Genomic DNA, 22,006 nt, shown 5'->3' with positions numbered 1-22,006 from the left:
ATTTTTCCTTCTTTGAGAAGCATGGGTCTGCACGGCCCCACGAATGCGTCCGTGTGTAGTCGATAACGAGTGCCGGCGAAGGTTAATGGCTGAATAACAATGAGTTCCTTTATACGTTGGATTGGGCAAGCCATATATATATATATATATATATATATATATAAATATATATATAAATATATCTCATCAATAAACCTAAAATACACTAAGGTCTTTTTCAAAAACAATAGTCTGTTTTAAAAACTTTCAGCAATTTTCAACTTTATAAATCTATACTATAGATACATCAAAAGAAATTTGGTCAGACATGGGATTCAGAAAAAGTGATAATTAAGGAGAAAAAAAAGTAGGGTCCAGGGGCAACGCCCCTGGTCGGGGTCTGGGGGCAAAGCCCCGAAGCTGAAGGTTTTTAGTATTTTAGACACACAAAAATGGCCCTGAAATGCATATTTTCAGCTTAATCATAGCCCCCCCCTCCCTTTCCATGTTCTCAAATTAATTTTACGCTAAGACTCAAAATAAGGAGGAGAAAGAGAGAGAGAGAGAGAGAGAGAGAGAGAGGAGGGGATGCGGGGATGGGGGGGGGTGGTGGCGTGTGACGGTGTGGTTTCAATGTTCTTACCTCGTCGGTGCCAAACGACCCCAGTGACTGATTACACGACTGGGTTTTCAGGATAGTCAGGTGCTTGTTGCTTTTCAAGTGGCTTTTGAGGGCAGTCTTTCCATTGGAACCGTAGTTGATAACATTAACATCGTTGCACAAAGTGCACTAAGTTTTTCCCGGCAAGTTGATTTTAGCAAAAGCATCGCCAACTTTCAGTTTCACGTCTTGTGTCTTCTGGCCTTTCTCGTATTTCCAGCTCAATGATACAACTTCATCGAGCCAGTCGAATCTCCAGAGATTTTTCTTGTACTTCTGCTGGTCAATTTCCCGGGATAGAACGTTTTCGTCTCGCTTTAGCTTCCTCATCATTTTGGCAAGTGGCTCGAAGCGATGTAAAAATGGCGCCGAATCATTCTCATACGGTATGCTTTAGCTTATACTGAATCCCCGATAGCTACGTTGAAACGGTGACTGTAGGAGACAAAGACACAGAGCGCGTTCCCATACGGATCGACCAGCAACAGTCTGACCGTTTTAGGAACCAACCGTTCAAGAATAGTATGGAATGGAGCGTCGCGATCAGCGGACCGGCCGAAAAACTTGGGTCTTTACCTACATATACCCCAACATTTTCTCAGCGGATTTGCACGAATCTCAAGAATGATCCCTGGAGCCTAAAAATTTACGGAATTCCGTAATTTTACGGAAGAATCCCATGTCTGTTTGGTGCAATTAAACAGGTAACCTAATGGCAAATCATTGTGTAAAACTTTCTTTACAACTTTCTTTCACAAAGTGTACATATTTTTTTTTTTTTTTTAGCAATATTGTTTTCGTGGTGCAGTACCTGTGTTTAAAAATAATAAAATACACAGCGGACATAATTTCGCTTTATTTGAATGACTTTCCACTTTACAAAGATTGGTTTAGAATTAGAGCGCAGATTTAAACCAATTTGAAAAAAACAGTTGCTTATACCTTCTACCATGCTTGGTACTTTGAACAAACTTTATGATTGTTTTTGAGGCTTTCATTGTTGCAGCCCAATGCTGCTCAGTGCAAATTAACTTTTTTGAAGGCGAAGTGTCTGCACCCAGACACATCCTTACTCTGAGGTCTCAAAGCAAACCCGCAAATTGAGGCACACCTCCCAACGCCATGCAAGATATTGCAGATTTATTGCACGATTACGTGGCTAGAGCGGATAGGGCAAGTAGCCTAATAAGTTTACAATTTAAAACGAATGCTTCTTTCATTGACAAAAGCAGTAATCATGTGTCAAAACACTGGATCGGCTTTGGAATGCGCTTGTAAATAAAAGTAGACAATGAATTTTTCTTGTGATTCCACTGACCAATCTGCTTGTAGTCTGGACAATCAAGCGTACAAAATATGGCAAAATCGTATGGGTTCACAGGTCTGCTATACACTTCAGGTTTGGGGTGTCCACAAGCTAACTTTTTTTTTACTCGAGCATGTTGGCAACGAACTGGAGAACAACATCTGACCATGTTGATCGGTGGGTGGCCCACTCCGGGTCAATGCGCTCCGTTAGTTGCACGAGCTGTTCCTCAGAGAGGGGGCAAGCCGTGGCAGGCACATCCTAACGACTGTCTGGCAAAGGATGGTCCTCGATTATCGATTGAAGGCTTCTCCCTTTCCAGAAGTCCTGTACTGCTGTGGATGTGCTGGCTCGTCTCTCCAGCATCCCCCTGAAGAAGAGCTGCAGGGGAGTTCTGTTGCGCTCTGTCCTCAGGGGTTGGTGGTTCTTCTGTTCCACAATCCACTGTAGGGACCGGTTCAGCCTGGGCAGAAAAAATAGTGGAGGGCCCACAAGTGAATGGGATTGTCCATGTTCAGTATCCCCAGACCACCTTCTGCCTGTGGTGTTCCCATTGCAGTAAACAGGTCATGGTAAGGGTTCACCACATCTTTCCAGACGTCGAGCCAGAGACGCTCGATCCTTTGGTTATGGTCACTGCGGCCTTGCATCGCACTGCCTCTCCCTTCTCCCCTGTGTTCATTCATGAGGGCGACGACATCCAGATTCTCGCCACCATGGTCCATGCGGACTCTTGACGGGAGTCCAAAGCGTTGGGTTCCACCCAAAAACAGATCCCGAACGGTCTCTGACCTGTTTTTTCGGTGGCATGGAGGAAGGTAGTGGCCCGGCTAAAGCCATCGATTGCCCCATGAATCACCATTTTCCACCTGCAATATAACAAACAGAGATCCGTTTCCATATGTGATTTCACCACACAAATTCTGATTAAAGAGTTATTGGGAAATAAGTACAGGTAACATGCTCAGTAAATATTAAAAAGTAATGGTCAAAGTGCTTTTTCATGACCGAGAATCAAGACCATTATTTTTAATATATATCATTGAGAAAGGTGTGTAACCCATTTAATCCACCTTTCTTCAATTTTGCAAAGAAATAAATCAAGAAAAGCAATTGCTTTATATGACTTTTCTTCGTCATGTCCATAAGCCTTAAGGGTCTTGTAGGTCTTAAAAGGAGGATTCCACTAACTGCTGGGACTCTAAAATTTGATAAAAATAAGCAAAATTTTGGTAATGTCTGCTGGTTAATAACACATACAATTCAGTGAAATTTAATAAAAAATAACTGAGAAAACCGCAATGTAAAGCTTTTACAAACTTGACCCCACTGTGACCCCAAAATGTGACAGGGATCAACCAAACTAGGGTCACGTAGGTAGATGATCAAATCCTTCAAGTGTTCAAAGTTTCAAAGCTCAAGCTTCAAAAACACCTGAGATAACATCAATGTTAAGATATTTTGATTCGAACATGACCCCCTGTGACCCCAAAACTTGACGAAGGTCAATCTTCTTCTTCTTCAGCGTTCGACGATGGCTGTGTCTAGATTCTTTCAGGCCTGGGAATGGGTAAAAGTGGTTTGGGCGTACTGACGGGAAATTGTTGCGTTTTAAGCATTTTTAAGGGCACACGGAGGCTCTTTTCTTACACAATTAGAAAAGGACTTTGTCGTAAATACGACGAAAGGCGTATCATTCCCAGGCCTGTTCTTTGGCCCGTGATGTTGACGAAGTGGGCTGTGACGAAGGTCAATCAACCTTATGTCGTCTTCTTCTTCTTATGCGTTCGTGGGCTGAAACTCCCACGTGCACTCGTGGTTTGCACGAGTGGAATTTTACGTGTATGACCGTTTTTACCCCACCATTTAGGCAGCCATACGCCGCTTTCGGAGGAAGCATGCTGGGTATTTTCTTGTTCTATAACCTACCAAACTCTGACATGGATTACAGGATCTTTTTCGTGCGCACTTGGTCTTGTGCTTGGGTGTACACACGGGGTGTTCGCACACCGAGGAGAGTCTGCACACAAAGTTGACTCTCGAGAAATAAATCTCCCGCCGAACGTGGGGACGAACTCACGCTGACAGCAGGCAACTGGATACAAATCTAGCGCGCTACCGACTGAGCTACATCCCCGCCCACAATCTTATGTCAAGTTGGTACATTATCAAAACCTAGAAGTGTGCGTACTATTAACCCTTACACCGTGCAATTCTGTAACACATGTTACATAGCCACTGGTGAATTAACAGAGAGAAACATAACAAAAAACAGTCATATAGGTTTTCGCATCAATGGGAGGTAATCGGAACCGACCAAACAGACTGAGCCAATAGCGCGACATATGTCGTGACAACCAGGTGACAGCATACGTAAAGTAGCGCGACATATGTCGCGACAACCAGCCTAAGGGTTAAAGCTCTAGCTAAAAACACATCTGAGATAACATCAACGTTAAGTTTTTATTAAACGAACATGACCCCGCTGTGACCCCAAAATTTGATGAGGGTCAACGAAACTGCGGTCACTTCGTGAAATCATCAAACCCTAAAAGTGTGCAAAGTTTCAGAGGTCTAGCTGTATAAACTTCTGAGATAACAGCTCAACGTTACATTTTTTGTCCTTGGACAGACAGACAGCCTGCCCACAGCACACATAATTATTTTGATCAAGTATTATTCACTCAGCCAGTCTACCTGCACAAGCATGTGATTAATCCATGGTTGAAGAGTTCTGTGAAAATTGCGCAATTCTGCAAACTCTTTATAGCAGTTAATTTAATTTCGAATAAAATAAAGTACATAGTTGTTCTGCTAAGACGATAAGGCAAATATTTTTGCGTTCTTTTCATGTTTAAGTATCTCGGGAAAAAAAGTTCTATTTATGAAGTGAAATATAATTGACCTACAGATTACTGTCTTTTTATTTGTACAAATGCAAAATGGGAACAACTCTATTTTCTACACAAAATATGAGAGTTACTTGCCTTGAGACCTTGTGTCTGGTACAACGTAGATTTTGATTTAGAAAACAACCAAACTTATGGATCTTATATTGGATTCTGTGTGTTGAAACCTGAAATGAATAGTGTAAATGCAGTTGAGTATGTATGAGCTCTTTCCTCTTTCGAATATTTGAGCATTCAGAACTTTTCAGTCACCAAGCAGTGACCACACAGTGTGGTTTCTCAACCTATGAGCTATCGAGGATTCAGACTGGTTGCTGGGTGGTTATTTGTTAGGACTAGGTAGCTTGGTATTCACCGAAAAGTATTCCCCCCTCTGCTTATTTCTCTGTTAACTTGAAGGGGTGTTTATTGTTAAAAAAAACACCAAGCAACCAAATTTAAATAACCACCCAGTAGAAATGGTAAGGTATAACCAGAATATGTTTTGTATTCCGTGGGGAAATCATCAATGGACCAGTCTTTCATTACATATCCAGAAAATGACAAAATAAAAAGAAAAGAAAAGAAAATACTTGCACACGACTCACCTTCGTTACCCACCTACCCCTTAGAAGACGCCCTTCCTTTTACGATCCCAAACAAGACATTTTCAAGACCCTGTTTCATAGCTGCCAACCCCTGTGAAGCCCAAAGAGTAGCATTTTGGAACTTTCACCAAATGTCAGAGTTGCAATTGGTGTTTATAAGCGTAGCACTCGCATAATCTTAAATTTGAATCGCAAGCCCGCATTTAAAATGCCATCAAAAACGTTTGTAAGATTCTGAGAGCTCTACGACATTACAACCGTCTAAACATAGTTCAATGTCACACGCTTTCCTTCTTTGCCACTACTAAAGCAAACGTATGCAAGATTGTATGTTACACGCTTTAGGAGCATGGCAAGAACGGATTCAAACTCAAAATCGTCACTCCAAAAAACATAAAATGCACACACGACTTTTATTTCTCCTGCTGTTATCGTTTCTTCTCTTTACAGATTCTTCAACGCTCAGAATACTGAAAACGGCACCCCAGACGACAGTACTGTTTCCATACGCGAATTTAACTTCCCTTGGAAAGTGGTTCGCTCAGGAGGCCTGTTTGTCTGACACTATAAGGACAGAGTTCTGAACATAGATGACAAAGATTCCGGAATGAACAAACATTTTGCGGATGCAGACACAGAAAGACGTCATGAAGAATGAGATGCTTCAAAAGATACAGACTGTGACGATGACTGTGACGTCATTCCCATATAACGAGACGTCATTCACAGTTGTTCGGCCACTTCCGTCAAAAAGTAGATTTAGACAATCAACGTAATCTCGTGTGGAAGAAAACGTCTGTCACACAACCAAGTCGGAATAGCAGGTATTATTACCTATACACGCAAAGTCTGTCGAATTCTTCGGCAAAAATCGTTGAAAATGATTTGCCCGCATCGGTGTGGAACTTGCACCATAATCTTCACCACCCTTACGTTTCCCCGTTTTTATCCTGTCTCCCTCCAGTTTCCACTTCTAACACCGTCACTGTGCACAGCTTACAACTTAACAAGTGCATTGCATATTCTAATCAAATTCACAATTGGCACATAGAGTCACCGGAAATGCGAATGCTTGCAATAAAATTCACGATTTGCTAAGCAAGTCACGTGGACAATATCGAGTCATAACGGAGTGGTTCCCAGCCATCGGTACTCGACTAGTTATGCAATGTTCATTGTTGATTGTCAAGCAATAAGTGAACATTTTGCACGCTTGTCATTTTTTTTTTTTTAGCGTAGCAGCTCAGGGCTTAGAGTAGCAGCGTAGCAATTCCTGCAAAATCGGAGCATGCTGCGCCAAAATCGTAGCAATTGGCAGGTATGCTGTTCTCTAAGATATTCTGCTCATAACCTCTGTAAGTTTACCCCCATTATAAGACCTTATTATCTCAGGGTTATGTAGGTCTTAAAAGAAAGATTCCAGCGTCATAAAATAAGAGAATTCCTTATCACCCTTATGCCACCTGTATCAATCCACTCAAATTCCATGTTCAAACTGGCACAACCCCCAACATCCTCCCCACCACCGGACACACTCAACATTCACCAAATTTTTAAAAAGGATTTTTTTGTGCCCAGTGTATGTATTTGTAGCTGTACTCACGATATCAACTTGTGGTATCCGTCTAGATGCCAGAGAGCGTTTGGTCCTGATACTTGGTACAGACGACGTCTCGTGGGCCTCAACGCCAAAGCTCTGACAGCTACTCCACCAGGATCAACCCGCGGGATGGCTCCCCGTACTCTGTGCCTTTGTGGAGCGTGTAAGAATACAACTTATTACACTAACGTGACATACCACTCATGTCATAACAATACCATTCACTCTACATTGCATGTGTAAAGAGGTCTTGTCTGACAAGGACCTGATTTTTCACTGCCTCCAATACCGAAACAAGCGTCCTTCTTTGAACACTCGGAAGAATTTTAAGAACGTAAACACCACACCAGTGACATTTCCTTGCTTTGACATAAAAGATTACACGAGGCATTCGGAGAGATCCAGGTTCAATTTTTAAGCTTCTTCAATCTGGGCGCTTCGACAAAGGGACATTTACAGCAATGAACATGCAACAGTATGTACAGGGTCCCCACTGGTTTTTAGAAACAAAATTCCATGACTTTCCCATGAGCCTCAATAACATTTTCCATGACTAGATCCACAGGTCGCCATTTCCGAACACGCAAACTTTTTACATCTTGTCACTGCCAGTTTTGACACTGGCTTGCTTTGCACTGAATTTGAGTCAGTTTCTACGCAGTGTCTCTTTGACAAGCAAGTCAAGCATTTGCTACGCAGTCAGATTATCGGTAATGTTTGCTGGTCCTGTCATTTCACTAAACTGGACCAGCCACTGTTTGTATCCATCTGCACTTTCGTAAATTCCGTTTCATAACCGTCACTAACACTGTGACTTGACGAACTGTCATTTTTTTCACCGCGATACACAGTTCATTGCGAAGATCTTCCTTGGTAATTCGTTCCAATTCCGCATACTTTTTGTTGTCAAGAAACAACTCGAAAGAAAGCTGGCGTGCTAAAGGTTATTTTTTTTTCTTTCTTATTTATGTTAAATTCCATGACTTGAATTGAAATTCCATGACTTGAATTGAAATTCCATGACTTTCCAGGTCTGGAAAATTAAAAATCAAATTCCATGACTTTCCATGACCTGTACGAACCCTGTATGTAGGATAAACAGAATACTACATGGCTTCCTGTTTGATACCAGTTTTACACTAGTGTTTTGAAATATTGTTCGCAGTTTAATATTTAAAAGCACAACTTGAGTAAAACTGGTATTTCATAGGAAACCATATAGTATTCTCTATGTGGACAACAATGTCACAGGCTTACCCACTAAAGTTCTTTAGGAGCTTCTGACATATTTGCCTTAAAAACAACATGCAAAATAACTTGTGGAATCCAAAAGCACCATGTCGCATTAGTGGCCCAATTAGAGCTGCAGACTATTACGCTTTCGATGTAGCATGCTACTTGTAAAACAGAAAATGCTACTTCGTTATACAGACACTCTACAATGTTCATTTGTTCCTGCTGCTGTTTTCTTGTCTGAACACAGTTATTGCAACATTTGTGTCTTGACATATAAACATGTAGGTGCAGTGGATTATAAGATGATGCAATACTTAAAGATAAACACCATTTGCTACACTATAAATTCAAGATTGCTACACATGAAGCTTCATAGGGGCTGACAGCTCTGCATCATACACCAGCACATAAATCTTACTGACTGAGTTGATGTGTATTTACACATTGCACACCTCCCACATTGAAGTAAACAATTGAATATCTTCAGTTAATCGAAGTACACTTAAAGATGAAGTTCTCTCCATAGGAATACTGTGCATCACCCTTGCATGTAAGTGAACTCAAAGTACTATGTGAACAGAACAGAACCAATTCTGGTCTGTTTGCAACCGCATGAACGCAGGAAAGAGATCATTGTCAGATTGAATTACAATTAACATTGACACGCTTCCATTTGAAACTTTTCAGTTGTCATTGTGGATTGACGCCCCGGGCCCCAGATCCTGCGTTTAACTTTATCCTCGACGAACAAAACAACAGGCACCAATTGGGTTGCCGCCTCACCTGTGATTGTGTTGACCAGGTTGGCAACCGAGCCAGACAGGGTAGAATTGCTGGTACCGGTTGTCATCGATCCCGATGTTGAGGCGATGGCCTCACGATCACCCGAAACAGCTTCTTGCAGACGTTGGTTGTCTTTCTGGAGCGAGACAATGGCCACTTGGCAGGTCTCTTGCCGCTCCCCCAGCCTGCGTAGTTCTGCCAATACCGCGGCCAAAGCAGTGGCGCTTTCTTCCCCTCCTGCTGTGGCTGACTCAAACCCACCGGGTTGTCGCTGCGAGGCTGTCTGGTTGCTGGCCCTCGGCCGACCTGCAGCGGCTCGGGTCACTTCGGCTACCCGCCTTGACGCTGCCCTCCTGGGAGGCATATTCCTGTGCATAAAAAACAGGATATGTGAACACAGCCTTATTTGTCAGATTACTGAGAATTACACATAAGCCTTGAACTTGTCTGCTGCTCCTTGCAGGAGTTAACAACTCCTTCACTGTTCAGCCTGTAAAAGGTGTTTAATATCCCATACTTCTGAAGTTGTCACCAGATTTTGGGAGTCTGAAATACAAACCAAAGAAATTGATTAAAATCTGGCCCAAAGTACTTCAAACCAATTGTGTTTTCTGTGTCAAACTCAAATCCTGGCACCCAGTACCCCCACCAAACGAGTTTGGAATCTCTGAGGCTCAATACATTTATGACAAACAGAACACCAACAGGAAATTACATCATGGTTCTCTGAACTGTCACACACCAACATAATACCTGGCTAACAAATCCACATACTAACTAATGTTGGAATCTCTGAGGCCCTATAGCTTAATTTGACAAAAAGAACAACAGCGAACCATGTTTTCTGATTCTCTGAAAAATCAGCCCCACCATGAAATATTACCTAGCCCACGGTACATGTACTTTAACCAAAATAGTGTTTGTAATCTGTGAGGCACCAGCCAACACAAGTGACAACAGTACCTCCACATGAAATATTACCTAGCCCACAGTACCACAATCAAAATAAATTTGGAATCTCCTAGGCAAAATAACAGGTGATTGACAAAACAGTACTTCCACAGGAACCAATATTTCCTGATTCACTGAAATGACAAACACCCGAGGTAATTGACATACAGTACCTCCACAGGAACAAATATTCTGATTCTCTGAATTGACAAACGCTCACATGAAAAGGCATCGTAACACCAACATGTTCATCAGAATCTCACCTGAAAATTATTTCCAAGTACTCTGGAAAAACACTGATCCATACTATCCACCAACACAGAAACATACTGTTGAAACATGTCACGATATCTTGATTTGACAGAACACTCAACAATCGTGTTGATCGAAGAACCATTCCGGATCCACCTTGAACTGGTTTTTAGACAAGGGACATCATCCACAACGAGCCTGTCATAAACTCGAGTTACTTCCCATCTACCGATCTGGTTGACCCCATTTAGAGCCGTCGATTTATGCCACCCACCCGCATCAAACAAGAAAGAAAATGTAAACAATTTGAAGATTCCCTGTTCCTATACCCGTGCTTTGTAAGCTGATCAGTCAAAACGCACAATGCAACCTGACCCGGCTACAACATTATTTAATCACACAAAAACCGACTGTGTTTATCGCCTGACGAAGGGACTTGTACAACCTGGCCTGTCCTGACGTTGCTTGATCTTCTTGATCTTGATATGTTACGCCAACAGGTCCCAAGCTTGGGAATATACGTTTGCTAGATGCACACCATCACCCAGGAAATGACGCTGCAAATTCAGGTAACGTAAACTGTTTTCCAGCGGAAAACATAAAATCATGGTCCCAAAATACAACTCTAGGGGAGTCCACAGTGCCCTGCCGAAGCAACGCATTGACCTCCATAGCTGCGGCGTTGTATGATGGATCGAAACACACACACAGACAGACAGACAGACACACACACACACACACATACACCACGACCCTCGTCTCAATTCCCCCCTCTACGTTAAAATATTTAGTCAAAACTTGACTAAATATAAAAACGGTATTACTTAACTTTAAAATCAGAATCTGTGACTGTGAAACATTGGTCCATTTCTCAGTTGTTTTTCAACAGTTTAAAATTCCTTTTTGAAGCTTTACTATTCTAATATTCAGCACAGAAGAGTTACCTGAAGTACTGTCCCCTGTCCTTTCAGACGAGCTTGTATCATTAAGGACCCAGTAAGCTTGTTGGAAGCAGTAATTGGTTCCACCAACGCATCCAACTCTTGATCAGATATCCTGGAATACACCATGCGTTGTACAGTTTACAAGTAGCATTCCATTTTCCCTGAAAATTGCCAAACACTTTTATTACTTGCGTTGTATCGATAAACGAAGCACAAGTAAGAAACAATAATAAAAGCAAAGAAAATAGCAACACGATATGCAAACATCTAACAAAGCCGAGCAAGCAGAATGACAGGTTTAATGAAAAACAAAGAGGTACCGATTCGGAAACAAGATCGCGATTCTTTCCTTCGCTGCACGACGCAAATCTTCTGTGACCTTTGACCAAACGTAGCTTCCACATTCGATCACCGTGCTCAGCTTAATATTTACAACAGAAAGCCGAGGGGGTGGAATACCGAGATGAACCTACAGAAATGTGCATCCTCAAACCTGACATATTCATCCCAACATTTAATGAACTCCAAAACACAGAAAGTTGCTTTTAGTTTTACACGCCATCTTTGATTGCCACTGCCAGTGGTTATCAAACCGGGACCCGGTACCCGTGTTTCAAAGATCACGCATTGTTTCTTCCATTAAGTCACAAATGAACAAGCAAACAAAACGTTGCTTACCTTCTTAAAACTTCTTCTGGCTCATTACCAGACTGCAACAAATTGACGTCGCAATGGCGGGTCTGATCCAGTGGCGTCACCGGAAGTAGTATCTCCACGAGATTGTCGCTTTGCATGTCGTACATTTTCCGATTCAAGTTCTAATTTATTTCAGCCGCATTTATTAAATGCAGCTGCATTTAAAAATAAATACAGCTGTATTTAAAAATAATTACACCTGTATCTAAAAATAATTACAGGTGTATTTATTTTTAAATACAGCTGTATTTACTATTAAATACAGGTGTAATTATTTTTAAATACAGCTGTATTTATTTTTAAATGCAGCTGTATTTAAAAATAATTACACCTGTATTTAATAATAAATACAGCTGTATATATTTTTAAATACAGGTGTAATTATTTTTAAATACAGCTGTATTTATGATTAAATACAGCTGTATTTATCATTAAATACAGCTGTATTTATTTTAAATTACAGCTGTAATAGTTATGAGCCAAACGGCTTTCCATATTACTCGCCACGCGCGCGCGCGACCGAGCGCCGCCGAAGCCGGCACGTTTGAAGTTTGCAGACGATCAACTAATCCTTTCGCGCAGTTTCCTGGCACGAACGGTTGACAAACTGGGGTTGGTTTGGAAGGAGAGGGGGCGTGGTTGTGTCTGAGAGAGGGGAGACTGTCTGAGACTCGGAGACGCCATCTTGAAGGTGAGTTACGAGCGGCTGAGTGGACAGAGAGAAGGGTAAATTACAGCTTCATTTGCATATTTGACTGTCGCTTGCATGCTAATGTGTTGGCGGTGGATATTGGGGGAGTGGGGGGGGGGGGGGGGCTGGGTGGAGAGAGAGCAAGACGGAGAGAGAGAGACTCAGAGAGAGAGAGAGAGACTGAACTTTATTTTACAAGGATAACGATTTAAGGCTAGGCCTTTTCTTACAATCTGTAAGAGAGAGAGAGAGAGAGAGAGAGAGAGAGAGAGAGAGAGAGAGAGAGAGAGAGAGAGAGAGAGAGAGAGAGTGAGAGTGAGAGACTGAACTTTATTTTACGGCAAGGATAACGATTTCAGGCTAGGCCTTTTCTTACAATCTGTAAGATAGAGAGAGAGAGGGTGAGAGAAAGAGGGTGAGAAAGAGAGAGAGAGAGAGAGAGAGAGAGAGAGAGAGAGAGACTGACTGACTATTAGGGTTTAACGTCCTCTTAGACCAACTGGTCTATATTGGGACAGGTATTGGTAATACGCTGAAGATAATTATGGTGTGATATTTTGATTCGAACAAGCCCGCTGTGGCTGTCTTCTTCGACACACCAGCATTGGGTTTGTCTCGTCAAAGTATCGAAATACGATCATGATAAGGCCTAAAAAAAAATAGGTGTGGTTACGGTAACCCGACCTACCCTATTTTTGGGGGCCGACCCTATAACTTTTTATTACATTTGTCAAAAAAATACCCCAAAAAACAAGTAAACGAGTGCAGAAAACGCAATGAAAGCGAAAGCGCCCGAGTCGCACACTTATTTCCCTGTCAAGTAGGTTTAATTTGTACACATTAGAAAAAAAAGTAAAAAAATAAAAAAGTGATTGCCTACCTTCCTACCCTATTTTTTGGGCTATGTTACCGTAACCACACCTATTATTTTTTTTGGCCTAATCAGAGACGAGAGATGATGCATGCGTGTCTTCGTGTTTTCCAAGCCCTGAGACTTTCGCTGTGAACGTGGGATCTTTTTCGTGCGCATGTGTGCACACGAACGGGGGTGTTCGGACACCGAAGAGAGTCTGCACAAAGTTGACTCCGAGAAATAAATCTCTCGCCGAATGTGGGGATCGAACCCACGCTGATAGCGACCAACTGGCTACAAATTTAAAGCCAGCGCGCTACCAACTGAGCTACGTCCCCGCCCGAGGGAGAGAGAGAGAGAGAGAGAGAGAGAGAGAGAGAGAGAGAGAGAGAGAGAGAGAGAGAGAGAGAGCGAGAGAGAGAGTGAGAGAGAGACAGAGAGAGAGAGAGAGCGAGAGAGAGAGAGAGAGAGAGAGAGAGAGAGAGAGAGAGAGAGAGAGAGAGAGAGAGAGAGTCCTGTGACGGATTAGTACACATACTACAAACTAAACTAAACAATATTGAACTTATATGAGACATGCACACCCAGCTGCTAGTGTTGTCAATCTTGTTGCCAAGAACAAAACGAAAAAAAGACTAAATATAATTTCTGCGTGGATCTACATCAGGTGCATGTATTGAATATGCGATGCATTCATTCGACTTGAAACACTGATGTCGGTCGGACTGTTTTGTCGATTGGGGTTTAAGGGGGGAACTAACAGAAGTGACACTGAATGACAGTAAAACAGCTCCAAACGATGATGAATTGTGTGATTCGAGTCGACAGAGGAAAAGATGAAAGGTGTGGATCATTACAAGACGCAGCGGGTATCGTGTCATTATAGCTGACCCAATCACGAGGGGGTGGGGCAGTTTGGTGTAAAAGGTGGCTGAATGGTTAAAGCCACTCTCATCTAGTTATGCTGGACATTTTCTTGCACTGAGTTCAGAATGTTCCTGACATAGAAAATTTGCAAATCAGGGCTCTCCATGGAAAAAAGAAAGTTTGGATTGAAAAAAAGTTTTTGTTTTCTCATATGCCCTTACTTTTGTGTAAGGAGTTAACTTTAAGGGTGTTGACTTTCCAAAGTTGTTTGCTGTTAGTAAAATGATTGCATTATTTCGGGTTACCTTATTTTACAATCCTTCAATTGGAACCTCACATGTGGGGAAAGCCAGCAAATTAAAGGCTCTGGGATTTCGCCAAATTTATTGTCGCTGGTGCTGGTCCGCGTGGTTTTTTTCAGTCGTCGTCGTTGTCATTAATGTTGTTGTTGTTGTTTTTGTTGTTGTTGTTGTTGTTCTTATGGTGGTGGTGGTTGCTCAGAAGATGAAAGGTGTGGATCATTACAAGACGCAGCGGGTATCGTGTCATTAGCTGACCAAATCACGAGGGGGTGGGGCAGTTTGGTTTTAAAGGTGGCTGAGTGGTTAAAGCCACTCTCGGTTTATAATGCAGGTCGTTTTCTTACACTGTGTTTCAGAACATATCTAACATTCAATTTCAACCTGTTTCGAATAGATAGTTGATTTGACGCTTGACTCCACACCTTTGTCGTTTTGTATCTGTCTTGTTCATAAGTGTGTACAGACTACCAGGCTTCTCATCTATCCATTTGTTTTGGTTCGTGAATTGTTATATCTGTCATTTTTCTCTCTGTTCTAATGTCTGTCTTCTTTTTTTTCCGTTTTGTGTGTTGTCTGAAAAAGACCCTAGGGTTGAAACATCGCCATTACTTGTTTGTATTCTTCGTTCACACGTGAGTAAAGTATGTTTGGTCTGTTTATTGTTCTCCGGCTAAACAAAAAGAAAACACAACAGTAACCAGGTTTGGTATATAGAGAATACTACATGGCTTGCTGTGTCTATAGAGAATACTACATGGCTTGCTGTGTCTATAGAGAATACTACATGGCTTGCTGTGTCTATAGAGAATACTACATGGCTTGCTGTGTCTATAGAGAATACTACATGGCTTGCTGTGTCTATAGAGAATACTACATGGCTTGCTGTGTCTATAGAGAATACTACATGGCTTGCTGTGTCTGTAGAGAATACTACATGGCTTGCTGTGTCTGTAGAGAATACTACATGGCTTGCTGTGTCTGTAGAGAATACTACATGGCTTGCTGTGTCTGTAGAGAATACTACATGGCTTGCTGTGTCTATAGAGAATACTACATGGCTTGCTGTGTCTGTAGAGAATACTACATGGCTTGCTGTGTCTGTAGAGAATACTACATGGCTTGCTGTGTCTATAGAGAATACTACATGGCTTGCTGTGTCTATAGAGAATACTACATGGCTTGCTGTGTCTATAGAGAATACTACATGGCTTGCTGTGTCTATAGAGAATACTACATGGCTTGCTGTGTCTATAGAGAATACTACATGGCTTGCTGTGTCTATAGAGAATACTACATGGCTTGCTGTGTCTTTAGAGAATACTACATGGCTTGCTGTGTCTATAGAGAATACTACATGGCTTGCTGTGTCTATAGAGAATACTACATGGCTTGCTGTGTCTATAGAGAATACTACATGGCTTGCTGTGTCTATAGAGAATACTACATGGCTTGCTGTGTCTATAGAGAATACTACATGGCTTGCTGTGTCTATAGAGAATACTACATGGCTTGCTGTGTCTATAGAGAATACTACATGGCTTGCTGTGTCTATAGAGAATACTACATGGCTTGCTGTGTCTATAGAGAATACTACATGGCTTGCTGTGTCGTACCAGATTTACACGAGTTGTTTTTTTTTTAAATATTGAACTGCAAACGATAGTGAGCTGTTCACTATTTGAAAAAGCAACGAGTGTAAATCTGGTACGACACAGCAAGCCAGGTAGTATTCTGTTTATCCTACTGTACATACTTTACTTACGTGTATTTTACTAAAAAATGTCCTGCAGTCGAGGCAGCTAAATTGAAGACGCTTGTTTTGGAACCTCGATCTCTTCTAAAGCCTCGTGCAATCTATTACGTCAAAGCAAAGAAACGTCACTCTGAAAGTGTGGCGTGACGTGTTAGTTCTAAAAAATCATAGAGGGGAATTAGCGAGAGCAATTTTTTTCTATAATGGGGTTTGTCTCGGTGACTTTGGCGTCATGAGCAGTGTAAAAACAGGTCCCTGCCAGACTTGCTTGACATGACCTCATTTACATGATATACACACGTGTGATTTGAACGATTATTATCTCACGAGTGTATCTCTCACGTAAGTAGGATACAAAATTCTTTATCAATATTCCGATAGCTTGTCGCTGACTTCTTCAGGATGGTAAAAAGTAAGGAAAGACTGCACGTGATGTACAGTAGATTGTCATGATGGGTATTACGTCACTCTTTCAGGCGCGTTCTCCTCGTAAGTATAAAAACTGCCAAGTTTCGCCGATTCTGAATTTACGTCGAATTTTTAATTGGTGCCTTACGTTTTTGTCAGGTCGAGTTTGGGGGTAGGCCTACCCTTGTTTGAGCGGCGGGCATGTGACCCATGTAAAAGAAATCTTTTTTTCGAAATTTGTGACAGATAGTCAGGTTTAAGTGCCTATGATATCAAAGAAAGCTTGGATTCAATGAGAAGGGAAAGACTAGGCTGTTTTACAACAAAATGCCGCAATAATTCTTTTGCTATGTCAATTTCATTTACTTCGACTATAAAAGAAACTAGAATGAATACCCGCTTCGCCGGGTAGCCGGCTTCGCCGGGAAGAAGTACTTAGAGCCGTACGCCGGCTTCGCCGGGTCCGAACAATGGACCCGCCAAGCTTAGGTCCCTCCCAGATTCGTGGAATGGGAACAGCACGAAAATGATTCAGTGGCCATAATGCCATTCCTGACCATATCGAGTCCCATCCTTGTCGACGAATGTAACCGTGTTAATCACCTTTGGAGGCGAACTCCACTCAAACAGGATTGAGCAATTTATAGCTTATCTGTAAGCCCTTTTGAACTGTTATGGCTTTTCAAAGGAAGGCCAGTACATACAAATACACAAAAGCCGCCAGACCACATCACAAACAGAACTGAACAATCCCCAGGTGTTGCTCACATAGAGAGACACACACACACACACACACACACACACACACACACACACACACACACACACACACACAAACACAGAGAAGCCGTATCTATAGAGAGATAGATGACAGTGTATTTTTCGCGTGGCTATAAATTGATTCGACCTTTGCACTTTTACAGTGAGGATAATTTACGGGTCCAATTTACGTTCTGGACACTGCGGTGACCTTCTAAAAATAGTAACAGAACGCCGGGAATATCCGAAGACACCCCACTCATACTATAGTGCACCATACGAAGGAAGGGAGGTAAACGCTGAAAACCTGGAGAAGATGAGAAGATAAGGAAGAGTTACTTATAATGGTGAAATGAACACAAAAACCAAAATCGGTTCAGCGCTGCGCGCTGAGAGCACGTGTTGAAATATCTCATCGATGATATTGTGTCCGGGGTGTAGCTGAATACGGTGTCCAAATTTGAAAAAGATCCACCGAGAACTTTGGCTTTGGTGTGTCGGTATGGGGGCCCGGGTAGCTGAGGTGGAACCAAAATAGCTGAGGTGGAACCAAAATCGGTTCAGCGCTGCGCGCTGAGAGCACGTGTTGAAATATCGACCAGGTTGTGTCCTGTCCCGGGTCTACCTGAATATGCCCACCAAATTTGAAGCAGATCCATCGAGAACTTTGGCCGTGCATCGCGAACTCACACACAGACACACAGACACACAGACACAAGTCGTATATATATATAGATACATATAATGAGTGATGAAAGTCGCTTGTTCATTTCAATGCTATTCTCTCAGGTGCTGGGAGACTGGTTCCGCGTACCTCTCACTTAGTTCATTACATGCACATGTCTTATGCCAGGGGCGGATCAGTTCATTGTATGGGTTTTTTTTCCAAAAGTATATTGTGAAGATATGGGTGTGAAGGCGCGAAGCGCCGAGCCGACGGCGCGAAGCGCTTAGCTTGTTAGGGGGGTCCGGGGGCATGCCCCCCCCCCCCCGGAACATTTTGAAGAAAAGGATGCAAAATGGTGCAATCTGGTGCATTCTGAGGATGATCATTACCAGTTTCAGGCAGCAGATTTTGTCACTGTTTAATACCCCAAAAATTGAAACTCAATGTAAAATAAAGAAATGCACCATAAATATATTTTTATTTTTTGGGTGTGGGGGGGGGGGGTTCCGGAAACCCCAGAACCCCCCCCCCCCCCCCCCCCCCCCCTCGTCCGCCTCTGTATGCATTTATGGTTATGGAAACACGAATATACCCAGCGTGTTTCCCCCGAAAGCGGCGTATGGCTGCCTCAAGGGCGGGGTAAAAACGGTCATACACGTTAAAACACACTCGAGCAAAAAAAAGGAGTGAACCTCGGAGTTTCAGCCCATGAACGAAGAAGAAGAAGAAGAAGAAGAAGAAGAAGAAGAAGTATGCATTTAGAGCGCTTACTTCCCTTTTTCAGATCTAGGTCTCAATCAATCAATCAATCAATCAATCAATATGAGGCTTATATCGCGCGTATTCCGTGGGTACAGTTCTAAGCGCAGGGATTTATTTTTTTATTTTTTATTTTTTATTTTTATTTTATGCAATTTATATCGCGCACATATTCAAGGCGCAGGGATTTATTTATGCCGTGTGAGATGGAATTTTTTTACACAATACATCACGCATTCACATCGGCCAGCAGATCGCAGCCATTTCGGCGCATATCCTACTTTTCACGGCCTATTATTCCAAGTCACACGGGTATTTAGTTGTTAGGACTGTAGTTGTTGGTATCATGATCTTTGGTGGAAGAGTCCTCGATTTTTCACAATCACTTCAGTTTACTAAACGCATCGGGTTCATTATTGCCGTGATTCGATTTGAAATACACACCCGTTGGTAAATCGGTTTTAACTTGATTTGTCCACATCAAGGGGTAGAATTGATTTTGCTTTTCCACTATCAATAATTGCACTCCTATTTGCGATAGGGATGCGATCATTATCATTCATAATGAATGACGGTCGGAGTGATTTATGAGAATATTTGCGTTGATGTTATATGGTTTGGCCTCAATTGGATTGAGTAATACGCAAATAGACTGAAACATATTTGATGTTGATATTTGTACGGTTCTGAATCGGTGTCGCATACATTATAGTTCTATCTAGCGTGCCAACAACACTTACAAATACCATTCGTATGTAGGTCGGTGTTTTTTGGTAAGCTATTAGATGAAGGGTGAAATATATTCAGAAAAAAACAATAGTAACCGGTCTATCAGTTGTATGGGGGTTTGTTTGCTTGTTTGTTTGTTGTTTGTTTGTTTGTTTATTTGTTTGTTTGTTTGTTTGTTTTTTTTTAAATTTGTTTATTTGTTCGTCTAAGGGGTCCTTTTTCCCTCTCTCTAGTTCTCTTTCCTTCGAATGCACCTTCTCTGTCTGTCTGTTTTCTGTCTGTCTGTTTGTCTGTCTGTCTGTCTGTCTGTCTGTCTGTCTGTCTGTCTCTCTCTCTCTCACTCTCTCTCTCTCTCTCTCTCCCCCCCCCCCATCTCTCCACTCTCCCCCCCCCCATCTCTCCACTCTCTCTCCCCCCCCCTTCCCCAAAGAAGCTCACACCAATGACATGTTGCACAAACTGTGCGCGCAACTGTCCCCTCCCTCCCTGTCGCCTGTCCTCCCCACTGTGTACACCTGAGCTGACGCCACTCAGTTTTGTCTAGCACCCCTCTGTCGCACCTGAGAAATCCCAGATCAAAGAACGCCGACAGGTGTGTTGTCGGGAGGGGCGGGAGGGAGCACTAAGGTGTCGAGTGTCTTAAGAAGGTGAGTAATGCTGACCCTGAGTGGGTCTCAGCGTCGAGCCAATTTGAACTCTCCTTCTATCCCCCGTAAGCGGCGTATGGCTGCCTGAACGGCGGGGTGAAAACGGTCATACACGTAGAAACCCCACTCGTGCAACAACATGAGTGAACGTGGGAGTTTCAGCCCATTAACGAAGAAGAAGAAGAAGAAAAACTCCCCTTCTGTGAATATGCTAGCAGACCGGAGTGGAAAAGGGCTCTTTTGTGATACCGTGGTACCTGCAATGTGCGGCCCCTCTGATGAGAGAAAACCTCCCTTAAAAGGACACTTTCGTTTGTCCATGTGCCTATTATCTCCGGCTACCAAAATATACCCGTCATGACAGGCCACCTGCGATGCAGGGACACGTTGGACTGTTCCCAAGGGTGTCCTGTCATCACAGGTACCACTGTATAGACGCTTGTAAGTGCCTAATGCTTAATTTTCACCGTTGAACTCCCTCTTATGCTTTTTTTAATTTTTTTATCAAGGAGCCAAACATGGCTACTCTTTGCCAAAAGTGTTTGCTTGTGTGAGTAGAAACAACGGAATGGTGTTTGAACTGGCTAGCTTCCTGTGAATATTTCAGCCTGTCAGAGAGGAATACAGCTCTTCTGTGCTCAAGCTTTTGACGGGTGTAACAGTTTTGAAGGCAGGAAAAAGTTAAATATGGGAGTGCACGGTAAACTCATTCGAAACTAGCTCCTAACCGTATGGCAGTTCAATTACGAGCTTGTATAATAGGAAAACAATACAGAGGAAAAATCAGAGTTTTTGAAACGTTATGAAAAGTGATGAAAGTCGCTTGTTCATTCCAATGCTTGTTATTCTCTCAAGTGCCAGGAGCTTTGTTCCGCATAACTCTCACTTACTTTCGTTGCCCATGCCGGGTATTTTTAGCTTTTAAAACGTTAAAAGTTTTGCTGTCCGTCTGAAGAAGGAGTGATTTCAACCACTTTAAAAAAAACAAAAAACAAAAACAACAACAACAACAACAACAAAAACAACAACAACAACAACAACAACAACACACAAACAAAAAAGCAATTTTGTGTGGAGGTAGAATTGTATGGCTCATCTCCTCCTGTAAGGTCTATCTTCAGTTCTGAAAGAGAAAGTGCACACCCTGTGTAGATTTGTGAGTGTTCCAACCTTGCCCTTCAGGAAAAGCCAAACTGTTTTTTGAGCATCTTCTTAACATAAAAGTTTCTGGAAGGTTTAGGAGCTAAGTTATGTTTACCGTGCGTTTAAATAGCTGCTGTGTTGTCAATATCAGAATTTGTTATGTACCAAGATATTTGTCTGATTATTAGGGAAATGAGTGGGACAATTATTCAATTGCAAAAAGATGTTTCATGGTAGAACATGTACATTTGTAGGAGAAAAAACGGAAAGTCTTTGGTGTTTTGTTTGGTCAAAAAGAGGGATGCATGTTTTATCTAAATGTAATTTCAATCGTCAAGAACAAAATCTCAAAATAATTGTTTTAGTTCATCTATCACGAGCGTCGAGCCTCACCACCCGAGACGAAAAGTCTGCAACACCCTTTGAGAAATCCCCATTTCAACGTGGTTTTGTACAGAACACGTCTTATTGTCCCACCCAAAGCGAGGGTTGTACACCTTTTTTGTGTTATGCACTGTGCATGT

General features: G+C 42.2%; 1 protein-coding gene across 6 annotated transcripts; it reads right to left on the bottom strand.

Annotated features, from left to right (window-relative positions):
- Positions 1-575: 575 nt before the first annotated feature.
- Positions 576-12,096, bottom strand: LOC138947527 (uncharacterized). 6 transcript variants are annotated; one of them, XR_011449695.1, is made up of 5 exons: positions 11,887-12,094; positions 10,276-11,369; positions 9,062-9,429; positions 7,046-7,192; positions 576-2,815 (listed from the first exon to the last, which is right to left on the bottom strand). XR_011449695.1 is itself a non-coding variant. In XM_070319015.1 (4 exons), exons 2-4 carry the CDS (start codon positions 10,407-10,409, stop codon positions 7,146-7,148), a joined length of 549 nt encoding a protein of 182 aa, XP_070175116.1. In that variant the 5' UTR covers positions 10,410-11,369; positions 11,887-12,094; the 3' UTR covers positions 6,527-7,145. The 6 variants fall into 6 exon arrangements, 4 of the variants coding, with proteins under 4 accessions (XP_070175119.1, XP_070175116.1, XP_070175118.1 ...); XR_011449696.1 differs by lacking the exon at positions 576-2,815 and adding an exon at positions 4,164-5,022; XM_070319015.1 differs by lacking the exon at positions 576-2,815 and having other exon boundaries at positions 6,527-7,192.
- Positions 12,097-22,006: the final 9,910 nt, after the last annotated feature.

The sequence above is a fragment of the Littorina saxatilis genome, linkage group LG14, assembly GCF_037325665.1.
Source record: "Littorina saxatilis isolate snail1 linkage group LG14, US_GU_Lsax_2.0, whole genome shotgun sequence".
NCBI classification, from domain to species: domain Eukaryota; kingdom Metazoa; phylum Mollusca; class Gastropoda; order Littorinimorpha; family Littorinidae; genus Littorina; species Littorina saxatilis.
This window is presented reverse-complemented; position numbering and strand designations above follow the sequence as displayed.

Excerpts from the sequence above, each read along its gene's own strand:
- LOC138947527 (XM_070319016.1), bottom strand. The coding sequence starts at position 10,409 with ATGGTTCTTCGATCAACACGATTGTTGAGTGTTCTGTCAAATCAAGAT. Across the intron at positions 9,430-10,275 it reads TACTTGGAAATAATTTTCAG|GAATATGCCTCCCAGGAGGG; the intron begins GTGAGATTCTGA and ends TTTTATGCACAG. Across the intron at positions 7,193-9,061 it reads CCTGGTCAACACAATCACAG|GCACAGAGTACGGGGAGCCA; the intron begins GTGAGGCGGCAA and ends CGCTCCACAAAG.